This window comes from Muscardinus avellanarius, assembly GCF_963383645.1.
Source record: "Muscardinus avellanarius genome assembly, chromosome: 9".
In the NCBI taxonomy this organism is placed as follows: Eukaryota; Metazoa; Chordata; class Mammalia; order Rodentia; family Gliridae; genus Muscardinus; species Muscardinus avellanarius.
In genome coordinates, this window is record NC_137795.1 from 37,156,521 (window position 1) to 37,183,889 (window position 27,369).

The following is a 27,369-nucleotide window of genomic DNA, read 5'->3' on the forward strand; positions in this document are numbered from 1 at the left end:
TTGGTGGTACTGGGGTTCCTGGAAGCCCTTCTACCTCCGGGCTACATTCCCATGGGCTACACTCCCAGACCTATTTTTTAATACTTTTTTATGTGGAAACAGGGTCTCTTAAGCCAGCGCAGCTGGCTTCGAACCTGCGTGATCCTCCTGTCTCCACCACCCAAGCGCGGGGATTACAATTGTGTACCACCACGCCCGGCCTTATATGTCTTCATTTTGAGAAGCAATCATATATATACTCATATGAGTATATATGAATATATATGAGTATATATATGAGTATATATGAGTATATATGAGTATAAGAGTATATATATACTCATATGAGTATATATGAGTATATATGAGTATATATATACTCATGTAAAAAGGCATTTAGTGCAGTATTATAACAAAAAAGGGGAAAGCTTAACTTTATATATATAAGAAAGGTTACCACTTTTACGTATAATGTGGTATTTGGGGCATTAGTTAAATAAGTCAAATCAATATAGAAATAGTAGCTCATCAGGACATGTTCTCCTGAATAATCTAAAGTTAAAATATTTGGGTCATCTGTGGAATGGTGGCAACTGAAGCCATGTTGGCGAATGAAAATGTGCAGAGTGAAAAGAGAACCCAAGGTCAAATCCCTGCAGAATTCTATTTTTTATTTGTTAACGAGAGGGAAAAGGGAGGGCAAAAGAGACCAGGAGTAAGTGGTCAGAGAGAAACAGAACAAAACCTGAAAGTAAATATCACAAAGCAAAGACTAGGTCAGGGGCTGCAGGAGGAAGGAATGGGTATACTTAAGTGCTGCAGAAATATCTAATCGGGTGATGGAGTCTTGATTTTAGCAGCATAAAAGGACATAACTTATGAAATTAATATGAATAAATATAATGAAATATTAGGGAAAGGAGCCAGATTAGAATATTTAAGGAGTGATTAGGAGGAGAACACAGTAAACAAACTTGTAAAGATGTTTGATTTTCAAAAGGAGAGCAATGGTGAAGGTGATGGTTGTAGGGGGCCCATAAAATCTATACAAGTTTTCTCTTAAGGAACTTATATATTTATTTATTGTGGGTCTGGTGATGGAACCCAGGGGCATTTGACCTCTAAGCTACACCCCATGCCCTATTTTTTATTCTTTATTTTGAAACAGGGTCTCACTAAGTAACGGAGTGCCTCACTAAGTAGCTGAGGCTGTCCACGAACCGCGATCCTCTGGTCTCAGCCTTTCAAATGCTGGGGTTACAAGCGTGCGCCACCATGCCCGGCTTTTAAGGAATTTAAATATACTGAGCAGAATAAAATTCAGATAATAAGCCAGGCACAATATGCACACCTGTTATCCCAGTGCTTAAGGTGCTGAAAAAACAGGAGGCCCACGGTTCAAGGACAGCCTCAGCAATTTAGCGAGACCCTCATCAACTTAACTAGACTTTGTTTCAATCAAAAGTTAAAAAAAATAAAAAGGTCTGGAGATATTGCTCAATGGTGGGAACACCCCAGGGTTAAATCTTCAGTACCATAAAAAAAAAAAAAAACAATCAGGTAACAAAAGTGCAATGGGCAGGGACAGTTCATGAACAAAATCAGGAAAAGCTAGGGATATAAAGCAGGAAGGTATGGGTTTTTCTTTATAAAGATAAAGAGAGGTGTCACAAATTTATTATAACAAGTAGCAAAGGGAAAAGGTGGGATGTGGTTTGTGTAGATCATAAGATGGTAAAATGCTGAAGCAATAGCCACCTGGTCACTTCTGTTTTCTCTGCAGTAGGCGGCACAGTCATCTCTTGAGGCAGATGGCAGTTTGATGCCCGGAGCTGAGGGACATAATCTTTATGTAGAATGGGTTGTTGTGCACGTGAGACTTTTGCACTGTGTCGTGGAGACTGGCGGATGGAGGAGCTCCGCCATTCTCTCGCCCTTCCACCCGAACTCGTCCTGAAAATCAGATGTATGTTGAGACTTCAGGTTGAGCCAAGTCACATTAAAGCTCTGTTACGATTCTGGCAACATAAGAAAACCCTGTTATTTTCCTGGCAATAATATTTAGAAACAGAATTTTAGACGGAAGAGTTAAATGTTTCCAGATTATGCACGTGGCTATGCAACTAAGACTGAAAGGACAAAGCAGCCATCACGCTGAGTGCTATCTGCTAATCAGTCTCGCAGAGTTGGCGGGCAGCCCGCGGGCCTGAAAAGAATTCCTATGTGCCTTTGTGTTGAGTTAAAGAGTCCAGCATTTGCCCCCCGTAACGGAGGCATCTTTCCTTCTTGCTTGCCCATTGCACCACCAGATGTAGCATATAAATACTGGAGCGGAGAGTGGTGGTCTAGAAACGCGGGAGATAATCTGATGCAGGCAGATGCTAGCAGTCAAGATTACTCAAGCTGTATTGAAATTTCCTTTGCACCTGGCACTGGAGGTGTTAGCCATGCCAGTTCAATCCCCCCAACACAGATGTTCTTGTTGTACCACTTTGTATGTATAACATTTAGGTTTCTACTCAGCTTTGCCACAGTACATATAAATACTGTGATCCAAAGACCACCCATTTATTAGTGCACCTGCATTTTCAACAGGATTTCTTTCATTCTTTTCAATGGATGTTCAATATGGTTTTTTTTAAAAGACATCCATGGGGTGAATAACCTTTTCAGAACACTAGATAGCTTAACAAAATGATGGTAATGATAAAATGACAATACTGGAAAAACCTCTAAGACAATGTTACTAAAGCACAGAACTAAAATAAACTTTGAGAAAAAGGATATTTTATTAGCTTCTTTTATATGCTGTGTTTATTTCCTGCTGGTGAAGATATAGATTATATAAATAGATTTTCCCCAAAAATAAATTCACATGTCTTCAAATGAGAAATTGGTAGAATTTACCTCTTAAGGAACAGATTTTGCTGAATGTGAACCTCTGAAACCTCCATTTTAAATTAATAGAAGTGGAGCTCTGTGCAGCTGAAGACAGAAGATGACCTACTGAATATAGGATAAAAAAGCTTTTGGAGAGAGCCAAGATCATTACTCCAGAGAATAGCCTGTGTAGTTGCTGTCCTACAGAAGTGGGAAAGGGCATCGAAATGTTTTCATCTTATTTTTATACTTGCAAGCAGTGTCTGTATCTTACCAAACACCTAATTTTGTCATATATCTATCTATGAAAAGGAATTTCAATGCTACTTAATTCTGGTTTGGGGTTGGGGGAGGGGAGATAGAATTGCCTTTCATTATTCATTTAAAGCAAATAAATGTTTAAACAAGAGATTCATTTTAAAAATTAATGAGTGGTGATGGTTTTTACATTTGATTTTTTATCAGTAGTATTAATTACTCAGGTTTACATTCATGTCTTCAAAATATAAGTACTGCTTATTTCTCCAATCAGCTGACAACTGTAATTGTATTGTATTTGAGATATACACCCCATGGAGAGAAGAGAAGCCTTGTACATTTACTATTACCCCAGTAATTTAGTGAATCATCTTATAGAAGATATAAGGTATCAAGGAGCCAGGAACCTAAGAGATGGGGTGAAAAGAGAAGAATCTCAAAAAAAGAATGAAAACCCCAAAAGGAAAAATGAAAAATAAAATAGCCATTCTATGAGAATGTAAAGATCCTTTTGTTATGTCTAACAACTCTTGGAGCACTAACAATTCTTGGCTAGAACTGAACAAACATTGACATGTTTTCCTAGAGTAGTTAGAAAACTGAGCTAGCTGCCGAGGCTGCCTAGCACTCCTGTATTCAAAACTAAAAAGATAAAGCTGAAATGCAGAAGAAAATTGATGGAATCAATAACAGCTAGTTTTACTATGAACTCTTTTGTTTGATACAGAAATATGTATATGACATATGTATACATAAAGGTACAAAGAATTATCAATCCATAACTCAGTAGAAAGAGGGAAAAGGAGAAGATATAAAAGGAGGGAGAAATTGGGTTGTTTTACAATCCCTTGCATCCACTAAAAGGAGGGGGATTCTTTGAAGTAGAACTTGAACTCCCATTAATCCTTCCTGCTTCCTACTTCAAACATGAAGATTAAATAGAATATAGGTCTTTATCTTAGTCTAGTCTTTGTTCTCCTCAAGTTCTTAAAGCTCTCTAATATGGCACACCAGAAGTTCAAGAATCCTGAATACTAGTCTCCTGTTCTATCCTTGAAAATTTTTTCAGCTCAACTAAATAATTTTTACTATTACTAACATTAACAGCAACTATTATTGAAACCCTATCCTATACCGACCATGGAACTAAGTGTGCTGAATATACTCTTTCACTAGTTATTTTATTTCATTTCACATAGGAAGGGACAGTTACTTGCAGAGATCACATACATTTTTCAAGGTCACACAAATAATAATCTATGGTGTAGCAAACTGGACCAGAGAATGTTTAATCTTATCAAAAAACCTTTTTGAAAACACCATAAAGTTTCACAAACAGCAAATTATGGAAATACTCTAGGATCACAGGAGAAATTGTATCGATGAGTTATATTTAAGCCTTTATATTTTATATTTTACATTTTAGTCCACTTTGAAGATACAGCATTGAAACTTGTTTCTCTTTTGGTTCCACATTTACACTCATCTCCCATGTCCCCATGCTGTGGTTCTGAAGCACAACAGAGGAGCAGAACTAAAATAAGATTACCACCTCAGGATAAAAACCATGATTTCACTCTTGCACATGCATCAGTAAGGAGTTTTACTTGTAAATAGCAGTAGCCCTCACTTGGGGAAGGTTAGAAGGGGTCAGATGACTTTTCAACATAAAAAATCTGATCATGTTGTCCAGTGTATAAAATATTTAACGGAGGACCAATGTCCTGCATGTGAAGTTCAAACTCTTAAACGTGGCATATAAAATCATAGGTACATGCACTTGCTTATAATTTTGAGCTTAATAGACCTTTCCTTCTCATGCTATTTAAAATCCCATGCTATCTCCATCCTGAATAATTTCAAGGTCATTTTGAGCACAGGCTCTATCCCACCTTTTTTGTACATTTACACAGGTTCTTCCTCTGCCCACAACCACTATCGCTCGCCTGCTCTCCTGCTGAGTCTCATATGCTTCAGGTTGTTACTTACATGTGCCTTCCTTGGGGAACTCTTCACCCAAGGTGGGTTATTTTCCCTTCCTACAAATTACCTAGCACTTCAAACTTGGCCCTAACGTGGTTGTAATACTTACCATGATTTTCAAGTGATATTTTAACGAAGAATCTATATGTTTGCCTATATAGATTGTACATACTATTTCTCTGTTTATTAGACCATAATCTCTATGAGGGTGCATAACATGTCCATATAGTACCTATAATACCAAAATGTTAACTCTTTTAAAAATTAATATCTTACAGTTAGCACACAAACTTTTCTTTTGAATGTGTGCATTACTCAATTATTATCTGTTTAGTATCTATATCAGAAATTATTAGACTCGATGTCTATGTAGTTGTACTGTCTCCATCATCTATTAATCTCTGTGTAATATAATATGCATCTGGGCGTGGTGGCACACGCTTGTAATCCCAGCATTTGGGAGGCTGAAACCAGAGGATCGCAGTTCAAGGACAGCTTCAGCTACTAAGTGAGGCCCTTTGCAACTCAGTGAGACCTGGTTTCAAAATGAAGAATAAAAAATAGGGCTGGGGGTATAGCTTGGAGGTATAATGCTTCTGGGTTCCATCCAAAAAAATATATATATATATATAATATGTCACATATATTATTTCATATATACATTATACATCATATATGTGCATATATATGATATATGTATCATATATAAAATATAGTTGGCTTGTCTGACTATATTCATCTATATACATAGTTGGCTTGTCTGCCTATATTCTACCATTCTGAGTTTCAGTAAGATGAAGCCTCTACTTTTCAAACATAGTAAGGCTCTTTCCCACATTCTGGCCCTGGGACCTCTTGCAGAGTACAAAGTAAAAGCAGCTTGGAATCTTGGCTCAGAAGATGAAGTCACAAATGTCTGGTGGAGCCAACAGGAAGCACACTGGGCAGGGGCTTCAGTGACTTGGAAAGTGTGTGTCCTGCTGGAGATGAGATTTTCAGAAGGGCAAGTTGGCCCTGTGTATCAAATCCCATAGTCTTTCAAGACTATCTCAGCTAGGCATGGTAGTGCATGCGTGTAAATCTAGCACTTAGGAGGCTGAGACAGGAGGATCGCACGGGTTCAAAGCCAGTCTTGGCTACTTAGTGAGGCTCTCAGCAACTTAGTGAGACCCTGTTTCCAAATAAAGTATAAAATAGGTCTGGGAATATAGCCTGGAGATAGAAAAGCCCCTGGGTTCCACCCTCAGTACCACCAAAAAAAAAAAAAAGACTATCTCAGAAGCACATGTTTAGGTGGAATCTATTAAAAAAAGAAGCATTAAAATAATTAGAACATAGTATGATAATAGCCAAACAGCCCTGTAGAGCACATTCAACCCTCTACCTAACAATTTGTGCCTTTTGTCCTGCAAAAATGATGAAGTATCCCAAGGAAGAGAAGGTTTAAGGAAAGATCAGGAGACATCCCGATATTCCAGGTAAGGGGGATAGTTACCTTGTGTAAACCTCAGCTGGCTCCCTGGAAGAGTCCTGAAGAGGTGGGAAGACATTCTCAGTTGAAGAGATGTGAATACACTGGGAAGCACTGGCAGAGCCAGGATGAGTCTCGCCAAGTTTTCTCAGTCCTCTGTGCACAGGCATCACCAGGCAATGCTGCATAGCATAAATGTAGTGGCCACAAGATACGCTAAGAATGAGAGGCTGTTTGCCGATTTTCTCAGATATTATACAACCTTTAAAGAGGAAATTGGCCTTTAAAATATCTGAGATGAAATCTGCTCACAGAATGGAGAAATGGGAAAATGGTAGCAGAAATAAATTGATTAACAAGATTAAAAAATGATATTTCTTGTGCACCTATGAGGCTAAATGATATACACAATGAAAGCTTATTCACATGCATAAAATTTTTCCATATGAAAATTCATTCCCACGTACTAAAGAACTGTTAGAAAATAATTATCAGAGATGAAAATCAGAAACAACTCATAGTAATATATTTCTTTTTTCCCTTGAGCTTATTTGCATGAGCATACATTTCTTTGTCATATCATATCCATGACCCTGTTTTTAACATCCCTTTTGCTATGGAAAATAATCACTGCCCTATTGTGACAATGTAGGGCTTAGATATTTTGTAGCATTCTAAAAGCACTCAAAACTTCCTTTTAACCCCCTGACCAAGAGTTTAAACTTCTTGGTTCTCATGGGCAAAGAGCCAATCAAGAAATTTATGAGAAAATTTAAGACATATTAACCCCTTGCCAAATCATAAACCCTATAATTTCTCAGCATTTTATATTCTTGAGTTGAGAATGTGTGTGGAGAAGTGGTCTCTCTAATGGCTTAAAGTATGGTCAGTGATTTAATCAGAGACCTGAGGCTAATCATTTTCTCACTCAGAACTATCTATATAGACACAGACATAGATACTCTTAGAAGGTTCACTCACCAAGGCTGCTTGAAGAATTTTGTAGAAGAGTTCTAATAAATCAGAACAGTTGAACTTGGGATCACATTGGAGTTGAGTATGATGTATATATACATAAGGACCCTCAGTGTACATGGGTCCATGTATTAAAATTTTATTCATTGTCTTTATTTATCTAAAAGATGTGATTTGATGCAATATAGAAAATGATTATAATAAATGTTAATTATTTTGAAAGCACATTAAATGACAATATTACTTAAGTACAATAACATGAACTCATTTTCTCCCTGTATTGGAATGTGATTGTCGGTGACCACCTTTTCTAGTCAATAATTTTTCAAATACATGCATCAACAAACTCAGTGAATATGACAAAAGGATAGACATTCTGCAATTCGTTGAGGGGGGGTAGAATAGGAATGACACTTAAGTACATTCTGTGGATGCTATTTGGCAAGAAACTTCAGACTGTCTAAATATTATAGACTTCCAATTAGCATATGTTTTCCTTTCCCCCACACCTACTGAAGTAGATGACCATTAGATATCTTTCCAATGTTCGCTAAAATATAACTTGTTGAAACAGAAATCATACTTTATAAAATATTTCATTTATTCCATCTTAACTAACTTCTTAAAATTTTCTATATCCTCCTGATGTTTTCTGGGGTCCCCATGCATATGATTGAACTATGTGTCTTCTATAAAGTGTGAGGAGGTGATATTTACTTAGAGTAGGGTGTAAATGGATTCCTACATTTAGGCAAAATTCATCTTGCATCTGTACATAAATGCCTGGCATACATGTTTACTGACCTCAGGGATCTGAGCCTTTGCTTTTTGTTCCTGTATTCTAGCTGACTAATGTGTGTAAATCATTGCTGCTTTGACATATATTTATTGTCAGATTAGAGGAATATACCAATGAAGAGAAGCCAAAATAGATATCCTCCTCTAGGTTCTACTATTGATTTTGTAGTTCATTATTTTTTTTCTTGGACCAATTAATTGTTGACTAACCAAAGTATTATCATAAAAGAGAGTTCTGTGATTTTGTGTGAGTTTGAGTCCTTTAATTAAGGTGTGAAGAAACCTTAAAGAATAGAAAGAATAAATGTTAGAACTTTTTTGTGTGTATGGATAGTGTTCTTTTTGATACTGGCCCCCAAGCAGAGATTATTCGCACATCTGTTGATTTTTTTTTTCACGTTGCACACATTTGCACCTTTTTTTTTTAATGTTGACTGAATCGCTTAATTGTAGACAAGCATTCATTTTAATGTAAATCTTACAGTATTACATGAGTGAATGTATGAAAATAGCTTAGAACAGTTTAAATTGGGCAGAATTCTGCTTTGATCATAATGTGCCTCTTCAGCATTAAAATAAACTTGCAACATATGCTGAAAAACATGTGTAATAAGTAAGTGCCTCTTGCATGGACTGATCTGGAAAAAATAAGTCATCATTTAATAGAATTCTGAATTCATAAAGTACTTCTAGCAACTAGGGATATAAGATCTGATTAGTACTTTATAATAACAAGTAAGTACCTGTTTTTACTACAAAGAAAGAATTTTAAGATTTTAAACTGCTATAAAATTTTAATCATTTTAAAAAATATTTGAAAACATGAAACATTTAGTAGGCAGTTATTTAATATTTTACTGTATTATTCTAGACTTATTTCCAATTTAGTTATACCCCAAATATGCTAAATTGATTTCAATCTCCAGAAAAATCAGTTAAGTAAAAATAAGTTAGCAGTATTCTTGAATAATAAAGACTGAGAAGTAGAAATGACAAAGATGCTCATAACATAAAGAATGGTTATATAGCAATAGTATTTTTACCTTTGAGAACTTCCCTGGTAAGGCATTACTAATTAAGGGCAAATATTCAAAGAATCTTCCCATCAATAACCTTGAGATGCAGCACACAATTATGGTATCACAGAAAGAACCTTAGGCATTTGCTATAAAACTGTGAGCCAATTATTTATTTTCTCTGATTTTTTCCCCTCCATATGTATAGTTGGATCAGTAGGGAATGCTTTAGGTTACAAGTGAAAAACACTCAGGTAACAATGGCTTAAGCATAGTACATAAATACTGTGAGCATGCATTAAACATGAAAAAGTGTGAGAAGCTAAAAAGAGTTAGATAGATATGAGAAAGGATGACTACGTAGAAGAAAGTCCATCAATATTCATCTTTAATCAAAAGGAATATATTTGCTACTTTAAGAAATTTTCTCAAATTTCTGAGACTTTTTTTCTACCTCATACTCTTTGCAAACTAAATTTAAGGGTGAGCCCGTCTTTCTTCTGGAGACACTTATAGAAGACTATCAGGAAAGCTTCAAGTGTACTTAATTCAGAGCATTATTACTAATTCAACATATGCTATTGATTGTCTACTCTGTGCCAGGTTGTGCATTTGGGTATCTAAAAACAAACTCAAAAGCAGCCCAGTGTATATTTCTCATCCTTAAGGATTTTATATTAATTTTAAAATAATGTTTCCCATCTACAGATATATATTCTCCAAGCAGTTCTCAGCATGTAATAAGTTCAAGCAGAGAGCTCTGCATAAATGTCTCACTGACTCCACAATACCAGCATATTTTAAACTATACTTAGCTTGTTGCTTGTTCCCCCACCTGCTTTTCTCCCAGCTTTCCATATTTTGGTTGGTAGTACCTCAACTGGGATGGGAACCTCTTGCCTTTGAACACACTTCACCTGCTTATTCGTGGTGCTATCGGCTCCATCTCCTCCATGTGATATTGACTTCATGCACATGGACACAGCTTTAATTTAACTCCTTACCATCTTTCACTAGACAACTTCAGTGCTTCTCTGATCACCCTGCTTCTTACTTCATTTCCTTAAAATCCACCTGCAATGAACTGGGTGTTTATGCCCCCTCACATTATATGTTGAGATCGCAACCAGAGCAATCCTTCACCCATCCACCATGTGAGGCTACGGTGAAATGATTTGGTTTAGGATGCGGGCACTCACCAGACACTTTGATGCTCGTTTTCTCAGCCTCCAGAACTGAGGAAAATGAAAGTATGTTCTTAATAAGCACCCAGTTTGTGGTATTTCTGTTATAGGAGGCTAAATGGTTTAAAGTACCATCTTCCATGCCTCCTAAATATTATTTTAAAAGTTTAATCCAGACACTTTTCTACTTAGCTTAAAAAATTAACTGCACTCCAGTACACGCTACAGGAAAGGCCCAAACTCTCAGCAAGGTTTATAAGGTCTTTCATGACTGAGTCCTCGTAACCTCAATAACTCACATGTCTAGGCTTTTTCCCTAAACCCGTAGCATCCCAACTCTCTTCAGCATCAAGCACCATTGGCAATACTACATTCCTTTCTTTTTTCTTTTTCTTTCTTTCTTTTATTAATTTATTTTTTGGCAGTGTTGGGGTCCCTGGAAACCCTCCTACCTCCGGGCTACACTCCCAGTACCTGTTTTATACTTTTTTTTAAATTTGGAAACAGGGTCTCTTAAGCCAGCACAGCTGGCTTCGAACCTGAGCGATCCTCCTGTCTCCGCCTCCCAAAGAGGGGAATTACAAGCGTGCGCCACCATGCCCGACTTTTTTTTTTTTTTTTTTTTTTCCAGTTCTCTTGAGGAGACTAATCTCTTTGGGTTTGGAACTGTGCCTTTCACATCCATTTCAGTCACCTCCCAGAGTATCTGGTGTAGATTGATGAACCCCACATCTACTGGTACTCAATTTAATTTTGTTGGGTGAAATAAATGCAATGAATGGCAAATAAATATTATGTAGAAATTTAAAGCAATATGTATAATACTACAAAGTAAATATAAGGGCAAAATTTTGCCCAGGAAAATAAAATTTTCTGTCAAAATTTCAAATCCATAGCCGGGTATGGTGGCACACGTGTGTAATCCCAGTACTCGGGAGGCTGAAACAGGAGGATCACAAGTTCGCAGACAGCCTCAGCAACTTAGTGAGGCTCTCAGGAACTTATCAAGACTCTGTTTCCAAATAATAAATAAAAATAGGGCTGGGGCTATAGCCCAGAGGTAGAAGGTCCCTGGGTTCCATCCTCAGTACCACAACAACAGCAAAAATCCAATCCACATGGAATAAAAAGAGACATTTGAAAATTCATGGTAACTATGTAAAAGTGGAGACTACTTTTGTGAAAAATGGGAGTTAAGCCGGGCGTGGTGGCACATGCTTATAATCCCCGCACTTGGGAGGCGGAAACAGGAGGATCGTGCAGGTTCGAACCCTGTTTCCAAATAAAAAAGTATAAAAATAGGTGTCTGGGAGTGTAGCCCGGAGGTAGAAAGGTTTCCAGGAACCCCAGTACCACCAAAAAAAAAAAAAAAAATGGGAGTTGAATTAAATTATTCATATTAATCATGTTCAACAGTAAGGGGCAGTGGTATAGTCCACTAGGCAAAGAAATGACCAGTGTGAAAAGTGTTGTGTATCATGGTTACTGCTAGGTCTTATGTGTTAGGGACCATGCTATGTGAGTCTTTGATTCTATTTTCTGCCTCCCAGTACTGTAGGTTGAGCCCAAATAAGTCACAACCATAATGTGTTTTTGAAACATTTATAGGAGGGCTGTTGACATGGGAGGAAGCAGTAAAAGAGAGTAATGAGAACTAAAAGCCCTTGAACTGAGTGGAAAAACTGTATTTTTGGACAGTGGTGATCAGGCCTCTTTGGGGAATAGAAAATAGTATTTTGGAAAAGGTTTCATAATTTTCATAGAGTAGCATTGGAAATAAAGTTATGATTATGGATAATTGAATGTAAAGGCTCTTGCTCTTTAAGGAATACAAATTAGTTAAAGGCACCAGTGAGGGCAAATGACACCATTCAAGTATATTGAAGACAATGAATCTGCCAGTAGTAAGGGCTAGAAGTCGTGTCACCTGGGTATTATTCATTTACAGATGACACAAACCAAACTCAACTGGCTAAATAAAGCTAAACCTTTTGATTATTATTATTTTAGGTATTCATATTTTAAATTACTTTTAAAAGTACAAAGTGGATTTATTTCCTTATGTACATGAAAATCCATAACCTAGGTTCAGAAATGGCTGAATCCAAGCACTCAACCAATTTTGTAACCAGAGCGACTTCTCCAGTGCAGTAACAAGTTATCCCCAGGAGCTTCCACTTTATAGACAGCTTTAACACTACACTGATACACTACAGTGAACATCCCCTTTCCAGTTTCTGTAGTAAAAATCCATTTTATGCTTTGCTCATCACTATATACTCCACACCTAGCCTAGCAATTGATACATATGATTTGAATATTTTATTTTTTGTGTTGACACTTTGCTTTTGTAATTTCTGAAATTGTAATAAGCATATGATAAATAACAAATGACTTGTTTTGTAATGTTGATACCCAGAACCCTAGGAAATTGCATATTTTGTCATCACTGCTTTTATTTCAGAAATCATGAAGCAATCGCATAGTAAAATCATTGCCTAATAAAGTGCTTCATTACAGTGAGCTGCCACCAGCCCAAAGTAGCTTTGTTTTGCTTACTAAGTGAATCCACTAAACTTTATAATTCTACTTTGCCTTGTACCTAGAACATCTGAAGATCATCACTTTGTCCCCATCCTTGTGGTAATCAGACCAATCTGGGTCATATCTCTTCCTCCACATTTACATGTGGCCAGGCCTGTCCCATGCCTCCTGCAGAATGCCTGGCTAAGCTCTCCACTCTTGGATTCATGGTGAAAAATCAAAGGGAGATGCTCGTACTCTGGTCCTCTCTCTCTTATGAGGCATCCAGCCTAACTATGTTTTACATTTACTTAAACCAAGTGAATTTTTAGATCAGACCCTTTTTTTATTTGTTTCTTGTTCTTTACTTGAATTCATTCTGTGTCCTCCATTTTAATATCTGTAGTCATGTATCTTTTACCTGGGCACACCATCTTTAATTAATTTGTCTCCAGTATTTTTTCCAAACTATTCTCATGGAAATGTTGGTAGATCAAAAATGTAGCATTCAAATAATTTATATAATTACTTCATTTATGCAAAATATTTTTAGTCTGGGGACTAAGAAAGAGTAAGCAGGAAAATTTTACTGTAAGATTAACTGTATGTTTTAATCACAAAGCTGAGCGATCTAATCACAAAGCCAAGTCAATATCATTCTTCTTTTGGAGATAAGGTATCTTGGTCCCAGAAACACTTAGTTACTTGCCTGAGATTACCTTGTAAAAGAAGCAAAAGCTAGGACTAGAAACTAGAATTTAAGACACATATTTCAGTTTAGTACCTTCCACTGGAACTTGCCATTCAGGATAGTGGCACCAAATGTTAAATTATTTCCATATTTCCACACTGTTGTTCATGATCTTCCTACGTTCCCCCATTCCTCCCTGGGACTTTATACTGACTTCAAGATCCAGCAAGGAGATCAATGCCAGGTATATTAGAGGCCTCTGGAACCCTGTTACCTAACAATGATAGGATCCACTCTGGTTGGCCAGTGCTCTTGCTAACTGTGAAATATTTTCGTATCACATCTACTTTAGTACCATCATGGTTCTCATTCACATTTGATCAGGAAAGTGTTAAAAATGGCTACTCTTTATAAACCAGTTTGGCAACTGGGAAAAGATAGACAGGCTTATGCCTATTATAAAAGATTAAGTTTTTCTAGACTAAGGGTTCCTCTTCTGTCCCACATCCCAGCGTGTGTGCTAGTGTCTTCTTGGCCTCTTTGTTTTACTTTATGGAAATTAAGTGTCAAGGGAAAGAGACTAATATAAATGATGGTATTCTGACTACTGCTATTGCTAACGCCTTAGATCTCTAACCCAACTCATGTCCTCCACCAGCCACCACAAAACTGTGACAAGCTAATATGTTAGCTTTCCAGAAAGGCCAAGTCTCTAATACTTCACACCTTCACATCTGGTGTGCATTTCCTTAACAGAAGCTCCTCTTCCCACCTAGGTTCTCCTCAAACTTCTGCTTCTAAATCTTTCTTTCATACTATCATTCCCTGAATTAAAAAAGAAAAGCACCTTCTTTTTATTGAAGACACATGCAGAACAGACACTTTTACTCTCAACTCACATTAACACTCCTGTATGAATCTGTTTAGTCCCAAATGCTAGTTTCAATCCTTTGTTGAGGCAAAAAGAGAACAGAATACATGTAGAACTCCACTGAATAATTCAATTCTTTGACCCTAGCTCCACACACTTTGAGCCCAAAGGTATGAAGTTATCTGCCCAAAATGAGTCCTCAGACTCATTTATGGGGGGAAGGACAGACTGGTCTATTTCAGACCTGGTAACCTTAGTTAGGCAGCTTATTTTAGAGAGAAGCTATGACCCATTTGTAGTATTTTTTCAGTTGCCGATCTTTCCCCCTGGATGGATGCCTGTTAACCTGTTAGACAGAGACCACTAGTAGGTATTCTTTGAAATCTGTATTTCAGCTACACAATTGCTATTTGAGAAATAGACCATTCTAATAATATTTTTCCAATGAAGTTGATATTCATTCTATATTTTTACCTAAGAGGAAAAAAATAATAGGAAGGCTCTGCACAGGAGCTTTCAACTAGCTTGAAAAGTGGTGATCAGTCCAAACACATTAAAATTCTATTTTCCTTTACAAGTGTTTGCTGCAGATGACCCCCACTGATCTTAAATATATTTCTGTATCTGTAACTGAATAGAGGTTTTCCGTACAACATGTTCTAATGGCACTCTGGCCTTTAGCCAACAAGGCACTGAATAAGGCTATTTTTAAAATACAGAAACTGGGAACAGCTGCAGCAATCAAATTTGATAAAAACAGAGAGGAACTTTGCTTTTTTTTTTTTTTAACGGTTAGTCCAAGTTTAGTCTTCTTTCATAGAACTGCTTTTGTTCTGTTGTATGAAGGGCTATAAGACCAATACAGTGAAGCCCTTTTAAACAAATAACTTTTAAAAGAATATGCCTAAACAGAATAATTTGTCTCTATACCAAGGATATCAATGCAATTGCATTTTAAACTGTTAAAGAGGGATGTAGCTCTTGTATGATGAAGTAGAAGGATAAGATACATTGGCAAAGTTTGCAATATAAAAGAGGTTTAAGCTTCCCCCATCCCCCAAAGCAGCTCCTTGAAAGGAAAGATCAAGTCCTTAGCTTCTTAGTGCTGAAAATCTGAGTTTGCATTTGAACTTCTCTTGTGTTCTCTAGTGTTGCTAGGGGTGAAGATACTTTTAACTTTCCCAGTCTACTTTTCACATTACTATTAGTCATGAATGTTGCTGCATTTTCTAAAAGCTGGATTAATATCAGTGTAGTTCTTTTGTCAAGATAAAATGCCATGCTTTGTAAAAATGTAAGGAAAATTCTCTCACAGAGACTTTTTGTGCTTATCTGAATCCTTTACCATATCTGTATACAAAAGCTTATTCTTTATTTTTTTTTAAAAAAAAGTCAAACTCTTTGGAAACTTTTAGTAGATGATTAATAAGTGTCATAAGGTGACTAGATGCTGAAAACCCATCTGTAGCAGTAGGATGCAAGTTCGTTCTTCTGAGTGATTTCATGTGAGGAATAGATTTCTCTGCTCTTTGTAGTTGACACGACAAAAGATGTTGTATTTTTTACAATTATTTACGGGTGGAATTAATTTTAAAGTCCCATTCAAATAACACTACTTGTGTCAACATTTAATTCACTTTAATAATCCAGGACAATTCTTTTTCTGCAGGCATAAATTTATGAATTAAAATTACCTGACTGCACAATAAAAGGGGAGAAAATGAGAATATATACAAAATAAAAGTACTTAGGTGTGGGCTAAGCTGTACTAACTTGGTAGCAGGCAGCCTATTAGGTGGGTCCATCTGTTCACAATCTATTATGAACTTCCAAACAAATTTTAAAAATTAGGAATGTCTTCTTGACTGGAATTATTTTTTCCTAGAGGTACGTAGGAGTCAAGAATTGCTCATCATTCAATGGTGATGTAATGATGCTATGCAGGGTGCTTGGTGCTTAAGCCACTAACAGCTCCTGTCTCCGTTCATGAGAGAGGGACTCTCAGTCCTGCACTAACAGTTAACTGTTCATAGCAGAAACTATAAACTTCCTGTTGTGCAGAGCCTTGAACTCAGCAGCTTTTCAAGCATCCTTAGCAAGACACAAGACATCACAATATAATCCTATCTTTTGCCTGTAACAAAAAGTTCCAAATGAAGCTCTCTGGGATTTAATTCTATTTAGCCATGTAGACTTTTCACCGAAGATAAACTGCCAGGAGAAAAAGATTTACTTATGACCAGCAATGTTTTTATGCACAAGAACTCCAAATATAATAGAGTCTTTCAATCTCTTGCTAGGAGTGTAATAATTTATACATAACCAGGGAACAGTGAATACCAAAACAGCTCTGTTATACAGGGAAATGTTGAATGTAAATCACTATTCCTTACCATTATTTTGTCCTTTTAATTTTTAGCTAAAGTTTATAAGTGAGTTTGAAATCAGCATGCTTTTAAATTTTTATTTCTCTCATATTTCATTGAAATCAAAATGAATGACACAGCTGAAATAGCCCATTAAATTCTATATTTCAAATAAATATCTGATTTTCCTACAACTTCTAGAAACTGGATTAAAGACTAGATGACCATATATAAAGTAATATTGGCACTGCCCTATATATTGAACTTTAATGTGCATGGTTTTGTTTTGTATATTAATTACTGGAAGTGCGTGCTCCTTAGGAGAATAAGGGTTGGTGATTGCCCGTGTGAATGCACCCCTTCGGCTGGCATTGGTATTAGGGTGCAGATGCCTATCCAGAAGCTATTCAGAGTTTGCTGACATCAGCCTTCATTCATGAGCACTCGCTTTGTTTGGTGATGGCACTCATATGAGGAGACACGTGAAATAGCTTGGTTTATAGAAGAGGGCAGAGGAGGCATAGCACTGTGAAAACATTCCCACACACACCAACGGCTCATTCACACAGAAAACAAGCGAGGGCCTTGAGTCCACACACAAAGCTCAGCAAGAACAAACTGACTCGAGAACCCAGAGGCAGCAGTGTTCAAATTCACCACTTGCTTCTGCTCATACACATTTCCTGAGAATACAACTGCCAGTTGCAGCAATAGATTGCTGTGGGAAATCTTGACACTGGTCCTCTATGGGTCTTGTGAATGAAATACTTATGATTCCTTGGGTTGTATGTCCTGTGGTGAAAGTTCACTTTTCAAGTACACTGTTACAAAGTGAATTGTAGGCCTTGAACTGCTCTGGACAAAATGGGAGGTTGTTGACAATATACCATACTGTGATTTCTGGTCTTCTTTTTTGGATACGTTTAGGGAAGTTCAGGATTTTAGAAGGAAAACACATAAAGTTATAGTCAGCTCTGCCTGGTTGTTTTCAAAAAACCAGATGGCTTTAAAAGAGATGATCAAATCCATTCTTTAAAAGTCATTTTTTAAAGTCTGCCATGTGATTCTACACACACACACACCCTTCATTTTTCAGATTTCAGTAGGAAATGGGATATTTCATACTGCTATATTTTTTTCAAATAACTCTAGTTAATCCATTTGTGTTCCAGATTCTAATCTCTTTAGATATCGCATTTTAACCATTTTGGATAGAAATTGTTCCAAAAAGCATTTTGCATTTCTTAGCTTTCGTACAGAGATTTTTCAGAGTCTAATTCCTATGTGACTTGGAGTACTCACAAATAGAAGTTTTATACTGTGTTTACTGTGTTTTAATTTGGTGATGATATCTGAAACAATTTAGTGGTATGATCATTAGCAGCACCATTTTAAGGTGTCATGGATATATTCCTGTGTAGTATTTTTTTCTCTTCCATCACTTATAACATTTAATTAACTAGTTCTTACTGTCATCAGTATATACAATAACATGGAATTTGGAGTCAAGCACACCAAGTTTAAAAATCAGATTTTCAATTATACAGTAACAAAGTGGCATAATTTCTTTAACAATAAAATGAATAGAATAATACCAGCCTCAAAGAATGGTTGAGAGTCTTAAATGAAAAATTGAAAGCCCTTAGTAGAGAATCTATTCATAGTAAGCATGCAATTACATAGAAACCCTTACCATTTCTTTTCTCTTTTGTTAATAGACCTACAATTGCATAGTTTGTTTCTTAATGTGTTAAAAGTCTACCTTCATTTTATCAATGAAACAGAGTACATGTTAACAAATTCTTCCTTAAACTTTCTCTACTCACCCCTTTTTATTTGCATCTTTTAATTTATGGAAGTCAGGGAATATGAATATTTATACTTATGAGATGTAAAACCAAATTCAGAATCAATGGGCAGTGGACAGACACATTAAGGAAGAATCTCTGAAGTATGTAGTTTGGTGGATGGATTTCAGATAGACACCTTGGCGTTTTTAAAGTTTATTCTGGGGACTCAGGGTGTAGCTCAGTGTTAGAGTATGTGCTCAGCATAGATGAGTCCCTGAGTTCAATCCACAGCACCAAAAAAAATTTTTTTTTAATTTAAAAAAGGTTTTCTGGATGCTCATAAATGTTTTAAATCAATGTTAGATAAATGAAACATCACTGGAGGGCATAAAATCTGCATATCCTTAGAAAGTACAACTTTAGAGCTAGTCTGCTCTTACCATGGCCAAACAATGACTTAATAAGCAGTGGATATAATTAACAATTAATGTGAATTACAAAACGTGCCCGCTGAGTGTGCCTTAGGGTTGTCCCCCACAGTGGGACAGGGTGTTGCTGGACTCCGCCCACCATGCACCACACTCCAAGTTTGTGCTGCTCAGCTCCACCTCTCCCTGCCCTCTCTTCGGGATACTCCATATTCTATGAAATGCTACAACCCACATCCAGTCTGTGTTTGTAGTGCATCTTCTTCTGCTCTATCACATATGGCAGTCTGAAACAATTACATAATGAAACATATTATCAGAACATAACTGTCAAAATGAAGAGACTAAGCAATGAATAAATATTACCCACTTATTAGCTGTGTTGCTCCTGAGTTCTCCAATCATCATATATGTCCCCAACTTCAGATTTTACAATTTTACTCCACATTCCCTATTGAAAGCAGCATCAACAATGTCCAGAAAAAGACTTATAATGTCAAAGGCAAATTCTACTCCAAATTAAGCTTTCAGACCATTTTGGTGCTACAGTCCTCTGCCATTCTGTTGAAATCCACAGACTTTTATCAGACGTTTTAAAATTTAAAAGATAGAGTATACAGACTACATATAAAGCCAATTGTGTTGAAATAATGCTAAAATTTTGATTTAGTAATGTGTACTTCCTTATTAACAAGTTAATTTTAAAAATCTAGCAGAGGTCCAGTAATTATTAAAATTTCAAAATAGTTATGTGTAAATAAAATTTTGAAATATTATATGCAAATAAAATTTAAATTTAAAAATAATAAAATTTAAATTATTATTTTTATAAAGATTACTAAATATATTTTAGGACTGTGAATAATTAAAATTGGTTACTATCTTTTTAAAAGAAAAATTGCACTAACTATAATATGATATGGAAATGTCTCTGATATCTATCAGTAACAGTCATAGAAACAGCCACTACAACTATAGTTTCTTGCCAAAAATTTAGACTTGAAAGAACTATTTAATTCAAATTAGGTTAGTAATAATACAGTTATATTTCCCCCACTCAGATTTATAAACCCTATGTTAAGAATTCTGCTCTAATGTGACCCAATTTTGGTGGTTTCATTAATTTTTCCTCTAAAATATCTCTTAAGATTTTCACTTTAAAAATGAAAATATCTAATTTGAAAATTCTCTTGACTCCATTACCCCCATGGAGATATCTGAAGGGACATGAAATCAGAAACCTCGTATTTTGTCCTTCAAAAGTTCATCTCATAACATTAAATTAAGCAAAAGCAAGGTCTTGCTGAGGATAGACACACATACACACGTCCCCATCTCAGGAAGTGAGCACTTGTCTATGCTTGCAGAGGACTCTGAGAGGTAGAGCTGATTCACACCTGGGCCTCTAGATCTGCTTGCAACTTCTGCCTTCCTTTCTATGACTCCACTTCTTCTCTCACTTTCAAAAAAGCCAACAAAAATGCAATGGCCGAGCCTAAAGCTGAATTCTTAGCTGTTCTAGTTTCTTTTGAGTTAAAGCTACTTAGACACTTTGCTGATTGATGGCAATGAATGAATTTGGCAAACCTCAGAGATCACTAGGGTGTCGAGATGTCGTGGTTGAGAAGAGTTGCTTGGCCCGTGGTATCAGTGCATGAAGAGTAGGTCTTTCAGGCCACTCTGGTTCCATTAGCAGTTATTGCAGAACTCAAGACTTCTGTGATCTAAAAGAATTCATGTTTCTTTTGGGAAACATTTTATCCAAAGGGCCAGATAGTAAAGAATTAACAATTTGTGGGCCATATGGTCACAGCCACAACTACTCTTCTCTGCCATTGTGATGCTAAAGCAGGCAGAGATGAAATTTAAACAAGTGAATATGACTATGTTCCAATTAAAACTAATTCATGGGCAATATAGTTTGATATAATTTTCACATATCACAATATAGTATTCTTTTTCAGTTTTTCTACTTGTTAAATTTGGAAAAAGTTATTCTTAATTCATAAACCATACAAAAACAGACAGTAAGTGGATTTGGTCCATGAGCTATAGTGTGCTACTCCTATTCTTAATTATGAAATCAATAGCTGGGTAGCAAATCAATTAAATAGGTTACTGTGGTTGGTTAGGTCATTGCAAGGAAAGCTACGCTTGAATTTTAGATAGAACAGGAAATAAAGAAGTCTTTGATGTTCAGAGGACACCACATATAGAAAGAGTTCAAAAATGTATAGACAAAAACTCTGTCTGAAGTCAATCAAGACCCCTATCTCAAAGACAACATGTAGGAGATATAAGTTGTTTATGGATATTGCAGATCATGCTGCATCAAACAATATGGATGCATTTATGGGAGCAAATTTGCACAGCACAATTTTAGTTTTTTTCTGATTTTTTTCCCATCTAAATGCCTAGTTAAAAAGACTATGGTAATTATTTACTTTTGCTAGTCTTTGTAAACATTTTGCCATTCCTATATAACACTTTCTGTGAGCACGAACATGAAAGGTTGAAAGCCTAGGTTTTCTAAATCCACAAGAAATATCTTAATTACTGATTATTAGCAGTAGAATAGATTTTCAGGGTATTTTTGCAGGGATAAAAACAAAGACAAATTAAAAGAAAGAACAAAATCAGAAGGAGGGTGGTAGACGGTAGCAATATGGTGTGGGCGTAGACAAATCCTTGTGATTCAGGGAAAAGTTAGGGCTCACAGATTAACTATGTTGTGAGAAAGTGTTTCATTTCTTCTAGACTACTTCCCACCAACCAGCCTCAGATCATTACAAAAATTAGCATAAAATTTTACCTATGCAGAAATCAGACAGTAAAAACCTACAATATCCAACTTGAACTCCAGTCCTGCACAGGGGCTGGTAGTAGTTGTTTTATAAATATCACCAGGTACACATCTGGGCTTTCCTGTTTGCCACAGTGCTGTTTTCTGGTTGACTTATATCTAAGAAATGCGTATATTAACACCCAGGCTACAGAGCCAAGCACATTTTAGTGCCGGCTACAGTTGAAAGAATATGTTTCTATTCCTTGTCCATCTGTTCTTGGCAACATCCATTTAAACTAGAAACAGAATAAGCTTCATGAGAAATAAGTCTAAATAGGAGTTAGAGGAACAAGGTGGAGGATCTAAACTCTGACTTGGTAACATTTGCTGTGGTAGCTAAACGATCTTTATTTGAACCAATCCCATGCCATAGCTATAGTTTTAAATTTTAAAAATAATACTTTTATAATTTCCCTAGAAAACTATGAAGTCTTGATCACAATTTCTGGTATAAGTGCTTATATTAAATTTTTAAATTCTGTTGTAAGTGCTTATATTAAATTTTCTAGTGATCATGGACCTCATGAATTTTGAGATTTCAAAGTACTATGTGCTAAGAGTTTATCAATCTTGTTTATCTTTTGGTATGGTGTGCCTCTATGTTTTATTTTCATATGATTATAGAATTTTTTTGTGTGTTTTTGGTACTAGAGTTCCTGGAAACCCTTCTACCTCCAGGCTACACTCACAGACACCTATTTTTTTTTATATTTTTATTTGGAAACAGGGTCTCTTAAGCCAGCGTGGCTGGCTTCAAACCTCTGATCCTCTTGTCTCTGCCTCCCAAGTGCAGGGATTATAAGCATGCGCCACCACACACGGTGATTATAGAATTTTTTAATTTCTCCCCTTGTCTCTTCTTTGGTTCAGTCCTCATTCAAAAGTGTATCATTCAGTCTCTATGTATCTATGTGATTCCTCTGGGTCTTCCTGTTGATTTTTACTTTCATTTTGTTATGATCTAAAAAGATGCCAGGGATTATATTCCATTTTATGGATTTGCTAGTACTTGTTTTGTGGCTTAGAATTTTGGAGAAGCTTCCATAAGGATATGAGAAGAATGTGTGTTCTGCTGTTGTTGGATGGAACAGTCTGTACATATGTCTATTAGGTCCTTTTGGTTTATGATCTTCTTTTGTTCTAAACCATCTTTAATTATCTTTTTGTCTGCAAGATCAATCTAATGGTATGAAAGCTCTGTTGAAGTCTCCCAATTATATTGTTTGAGGTGAGGTGTATCTGAGTCTTAATGCTTTGAAGAGTTTATTTTATAAAAGTGGGTGCATCCACGTTTGGGACATACATATTTTATTACCATTACATCTTCTTGTTGGATTGTTCCTTTCATCAGTAAGAAATGGCACTCTATGTCTTTTCTGATAAGATTTGGCTTAAAGTCTATTTATTCAGACATTAGAATTGCTACCCCTGCTTGTTTTTGGACTCTGTGTGAAATGTCTAGATGATCTATTTATGTACATTTGAAAACACATTGAGAGTACATAAGATTATTATCATAGAAAATGACCCATGTCTATTTCCAAACATATGTCTATTTCCATACATATTTTATTACCATTACATCTTCTTGTTGGATTGTTCCTTTCATCAGTAAGAAATGGCACTCTATGTCTTTTCTGATAAGATTTGGCTTAAAGTCTATTTATTCAGACATTAGAATTGCTACCCCTGCTTGTTTTTGGACTCTGTGTGAAATGTCTAGATGATCTATTTATGTACATTTGAAAACACATTGAGAGTACATAAGATTATTATCATAGAAAATGACCCATGTCTATTTCCAAATCAAAGGTCTCAGCACTCAGTTCAGTAGATGAGTGTTATAACTGTGTCTTAGGGAAGGGCTTCCTGGGATTTTACTGATATGAGTCCAAACTTTGCTTTCTGATTGAGTACAAATATTTAGACTAGAAAGGGAACTTGGAGCTCACATAATCCAGCCTCTTTCTCTATGTAAGAAATACTTCTATAGTTGTTAACTGTTTTTCAAACTTCTGATTCATTAAAGGTTAGCACAGTACTTATACTCCAAAGTAGTTGGGTTCAAATTTTAGTTTTATAATTTCTTTGGTATGTGAATATTGAAATGGAGTTAACTTTTGTAATTTTCAGCTTCTTTTTCTATAAACAGGGATAATCATATTTTTTTTTTAGGTTCATTCTGAGAGGAAGCCAATGAGATAGACTGTGATTATTCCAGAGACAGATACTAATAAACATCTAACAAGTGATATCTATGTTATTAGCCCCTTTTAGTGTCTTCTGTCAATAATAATGATAATTGCACTGTGCTAATTATCCAAACTACTACTGTATATTATTTTGGTAGAATATGTATTCCTTAATATCAGGAAAATATTTCCAGAAACTAATATTTTTTCTGAACTTATATACAAAGTGACCTATGACTATAGACAAGTCAGTCAATGATTTAGGGACTCAAGTCTTCTAATCTATACAATAAAACATTTCAACTCTATGATCACTAAGGTCTCTCATTCAAGTAATTTAACAAAATTGTGTTTGACAGCATATCCTCATACTTTATTTATAGTTATAAAATGTGTATTTGCTGCCAAATGTCTGATGTGGGATATACAATGTTCCGTATATACATGTGGAATAACATTAAGTTTGTTGATGTTAAAAAAAAAACTACTGGTATGTTTTTTAGCATTATCTGACTCAGATTTGTCCTTCCTACTTGTTTTAGAATAAGCTGACAGCAAATAATTTTCCACAGAACCTCAAGATTTAGTTAAATTGAGAGTTGCAGAAGTAGGCCATCCTTTCATGACTTTTGATTTTCAAGCTGAAACAACTTTCTCTAGGACATGCCTTCATTATTTCCACAATATTCAATGGTGTTAAATTTTGGACATATGCATCTTCACTATAACTGACAAGGCTTATCTTTTCTTTCAGATCTGAGTGACCAGTTGCTGGAGGTGGTTGGCTTGGAAGGAGCCATGGAGATGGGGCAAATATACACAGGACTGAAAAGTGCTGGCCGGCGGCTGGCTCAGTGCTCTTCTGTGGTTGTCAGGTAGCTCTTTCCTCTGTAATTGACAGAGGGAGTCATAACCACAAAATAATCAAAAGCATGCAAGACTCTGATAGTGACATCTCTCTTATTTTTCCAAATGTTCAATTATTAACACATATATTTCAAACTAAAGGAAACTGATAGCTTTTATAAAATATTGGTTAACTACTTGTCAGGGTCTTGGGATCTCTCTTATTAACTACCATGGAAATGGTGATGCCCCAGTTTTAACATGCAAATTTAATTCCTCTATGCTCATTCACACTCATTTTAGTTTACTGAAACCCCAAAGTATTTACCAGACAAATTATCCAAAGTCAAAAAAGTTATTTTGGGACTATGAAGTTAGTTCTCTCATGGACCAAAGTGTGAGATTGTTCTTATAAAGTTAATAATAAATTATTTTATGATAAAAAAATTGTGGATTAAATTTGAAACTTTTTAAAGAATCTTTCCTAATATTTAACCTGTGAGGAGAAAACAAGTTTATTTTGACCTTTATGGCAAAACCACGAATTATAGTGTAGACATAATAAATACTATTTACATGAAAGTGTTGATCCTGGAAAATGGGGTCTTTTTTTGCATTGTTTGTTTGTATGATTGTTTTGTAATACTAGGGATTGATCCCAGAGGCATTCTATCTTTGACCTATCACCCCAGTCCTTTTTTATGTTTTTATTTTGAAACAAGGTTTTGCTAGGTTGCTGAGTATTGCTAAATTGTAATTAAAGACTTTTACATGGTCTTTCCAAAGTCTTTTTTGTTTTCTTTTACTAACCGTTACAAAGGTTAGTCTTTAATCTGTGGTCTCCTGTCTCAACCTCCTAATACTGAGATTACAGGTATGTACCACCATGCCTGGCTGATACTGGAAAATCTGAGAAATCCAACATTTTTTTCTCTAGGTTTGCCACCTGGTGGGCATGAAAATAAAGAGTTTCTTTTAGCTGTAAGAATTCCATGTCCTTAAACACCTACACTGACATTTTCTTTTGACCTTCAGAAATTTTTGTTTATATCACTACATTTACCAGGAAGCTCTTAACATTCCTGTGGCCAAGGTACTTTTTAGGGTATTCATTAATAGTGAATAAATCTCTCCCTTTCAGAATATGACTTTAGAGTTCAACTATTACCATATTTGCCTTTCCTGGTTTCATCATCCTATATTTTACATATAGTCTGTTACATGAAATATTTCAGTGCTATACTTAAAATGAAATATTGTCTCTCAGGACTAGCAAGTCTCTGCCAATGCAGATTGATGGGGAGCCATGGATGCAGACCCCATGCACGGTGAGTACACAGCAATTGTTGTCAATTGCAACAGCAATGCTATGTCAATTTCATTTTTGCTTTCCAGATATCATATACTATTATAACTAAATAATCATAGTATTGAATCTTTTGTCTTGTCTTTTTTTGGGATATAGCATATATATTTTCCTTACATATGTGTCAAAGTCACATTGAGATTTTATGCATTATGTAAACTTGGCAATTATTTCTTTTTTAAATGTGTATATTAGCCTAAGTATAACTTTAAGTACCAAAGATCAATTATAAATTCTAAAATTAAAAAAATATAAAGTTTCTCATAAATTTTCCAGTACTCATTTCAGAACTCATTATACAAAAATACATTTAATGGACCTTCAGACATGAGTCTCCCTGAATTTATTACTCATCCCTTATGTTGTCTCCATTTAAGGATCTAAGGGCTTTCTTCCCTGTAGAAAAAAATATAAATCTCTTCTCTATTTTCTGCCATAGTCGTTTTCCTCATGAGATACGATTTACTTCTCACATTTTGAATCCCCTAAAATTTTAATTTTTACCTGTACAGTGAATATTTAATCATATTTCAGAACCATGCTAGGCACACTCCTGGCATTGGAGATAGAAGCATGGAAAAGATCAACAGTATAATTGTCTTTAAAAGATTGTCTAATAATAGACCGTTAAATTAATATTAAGCAAAAAAATAGTAAACGTTAACTTCAGATAATAAAAGTTTAGACAAAAATAAAAGGAACTGGCCTGGGAGGTCTTTTGAGAGGACACAATCAAAAGCTCTGTCAAGAAAACAGCAAGAATGAACAAGGTTTCTAGGGGCCAAAGACATAATAAAGTGAGAAGGAGGAACAGGGACAGGTTCAGGTAAAAAAAAAAACAAAAAAAACAAAGATGCTAAAGAGAGTTTTATCCTAAATGTGATAGGCAGCTATTGAAGACTGGGCA

General features: G+C 35.7%; 1 protein-coding gene across 6 annotated transcripts in view; it reads left to right on the forward strand.

Annotated features, from left to right (window-relative positions):
- Positions 1–27,369, forward strand: part of DGKB (diacylglycerol kinase beta) — a gene marked incomplete at both ends in the record, with an annotated part of 627,903 nt that overhangs the window by 572,297 nt on the left and 28,237 nt on the right. For all 6 annotated transcript variants that reach the window (XM_080701803.1, XM_080701804.1, XM_080701806.1 and 3 more), the window contains 2 exons: positions 25,005–25,125; positions 26,364–26,424. In XM_080701803.1, the coding sequence (XP_080557929.1) occupies positions 25,005–25,125; positions 26,364–26,424 (182 nt within the window). The remainder of the gene's footprint in view (positions 1–25,004; positions 25,126–26,363; positions 26,425–27,369) is intronic.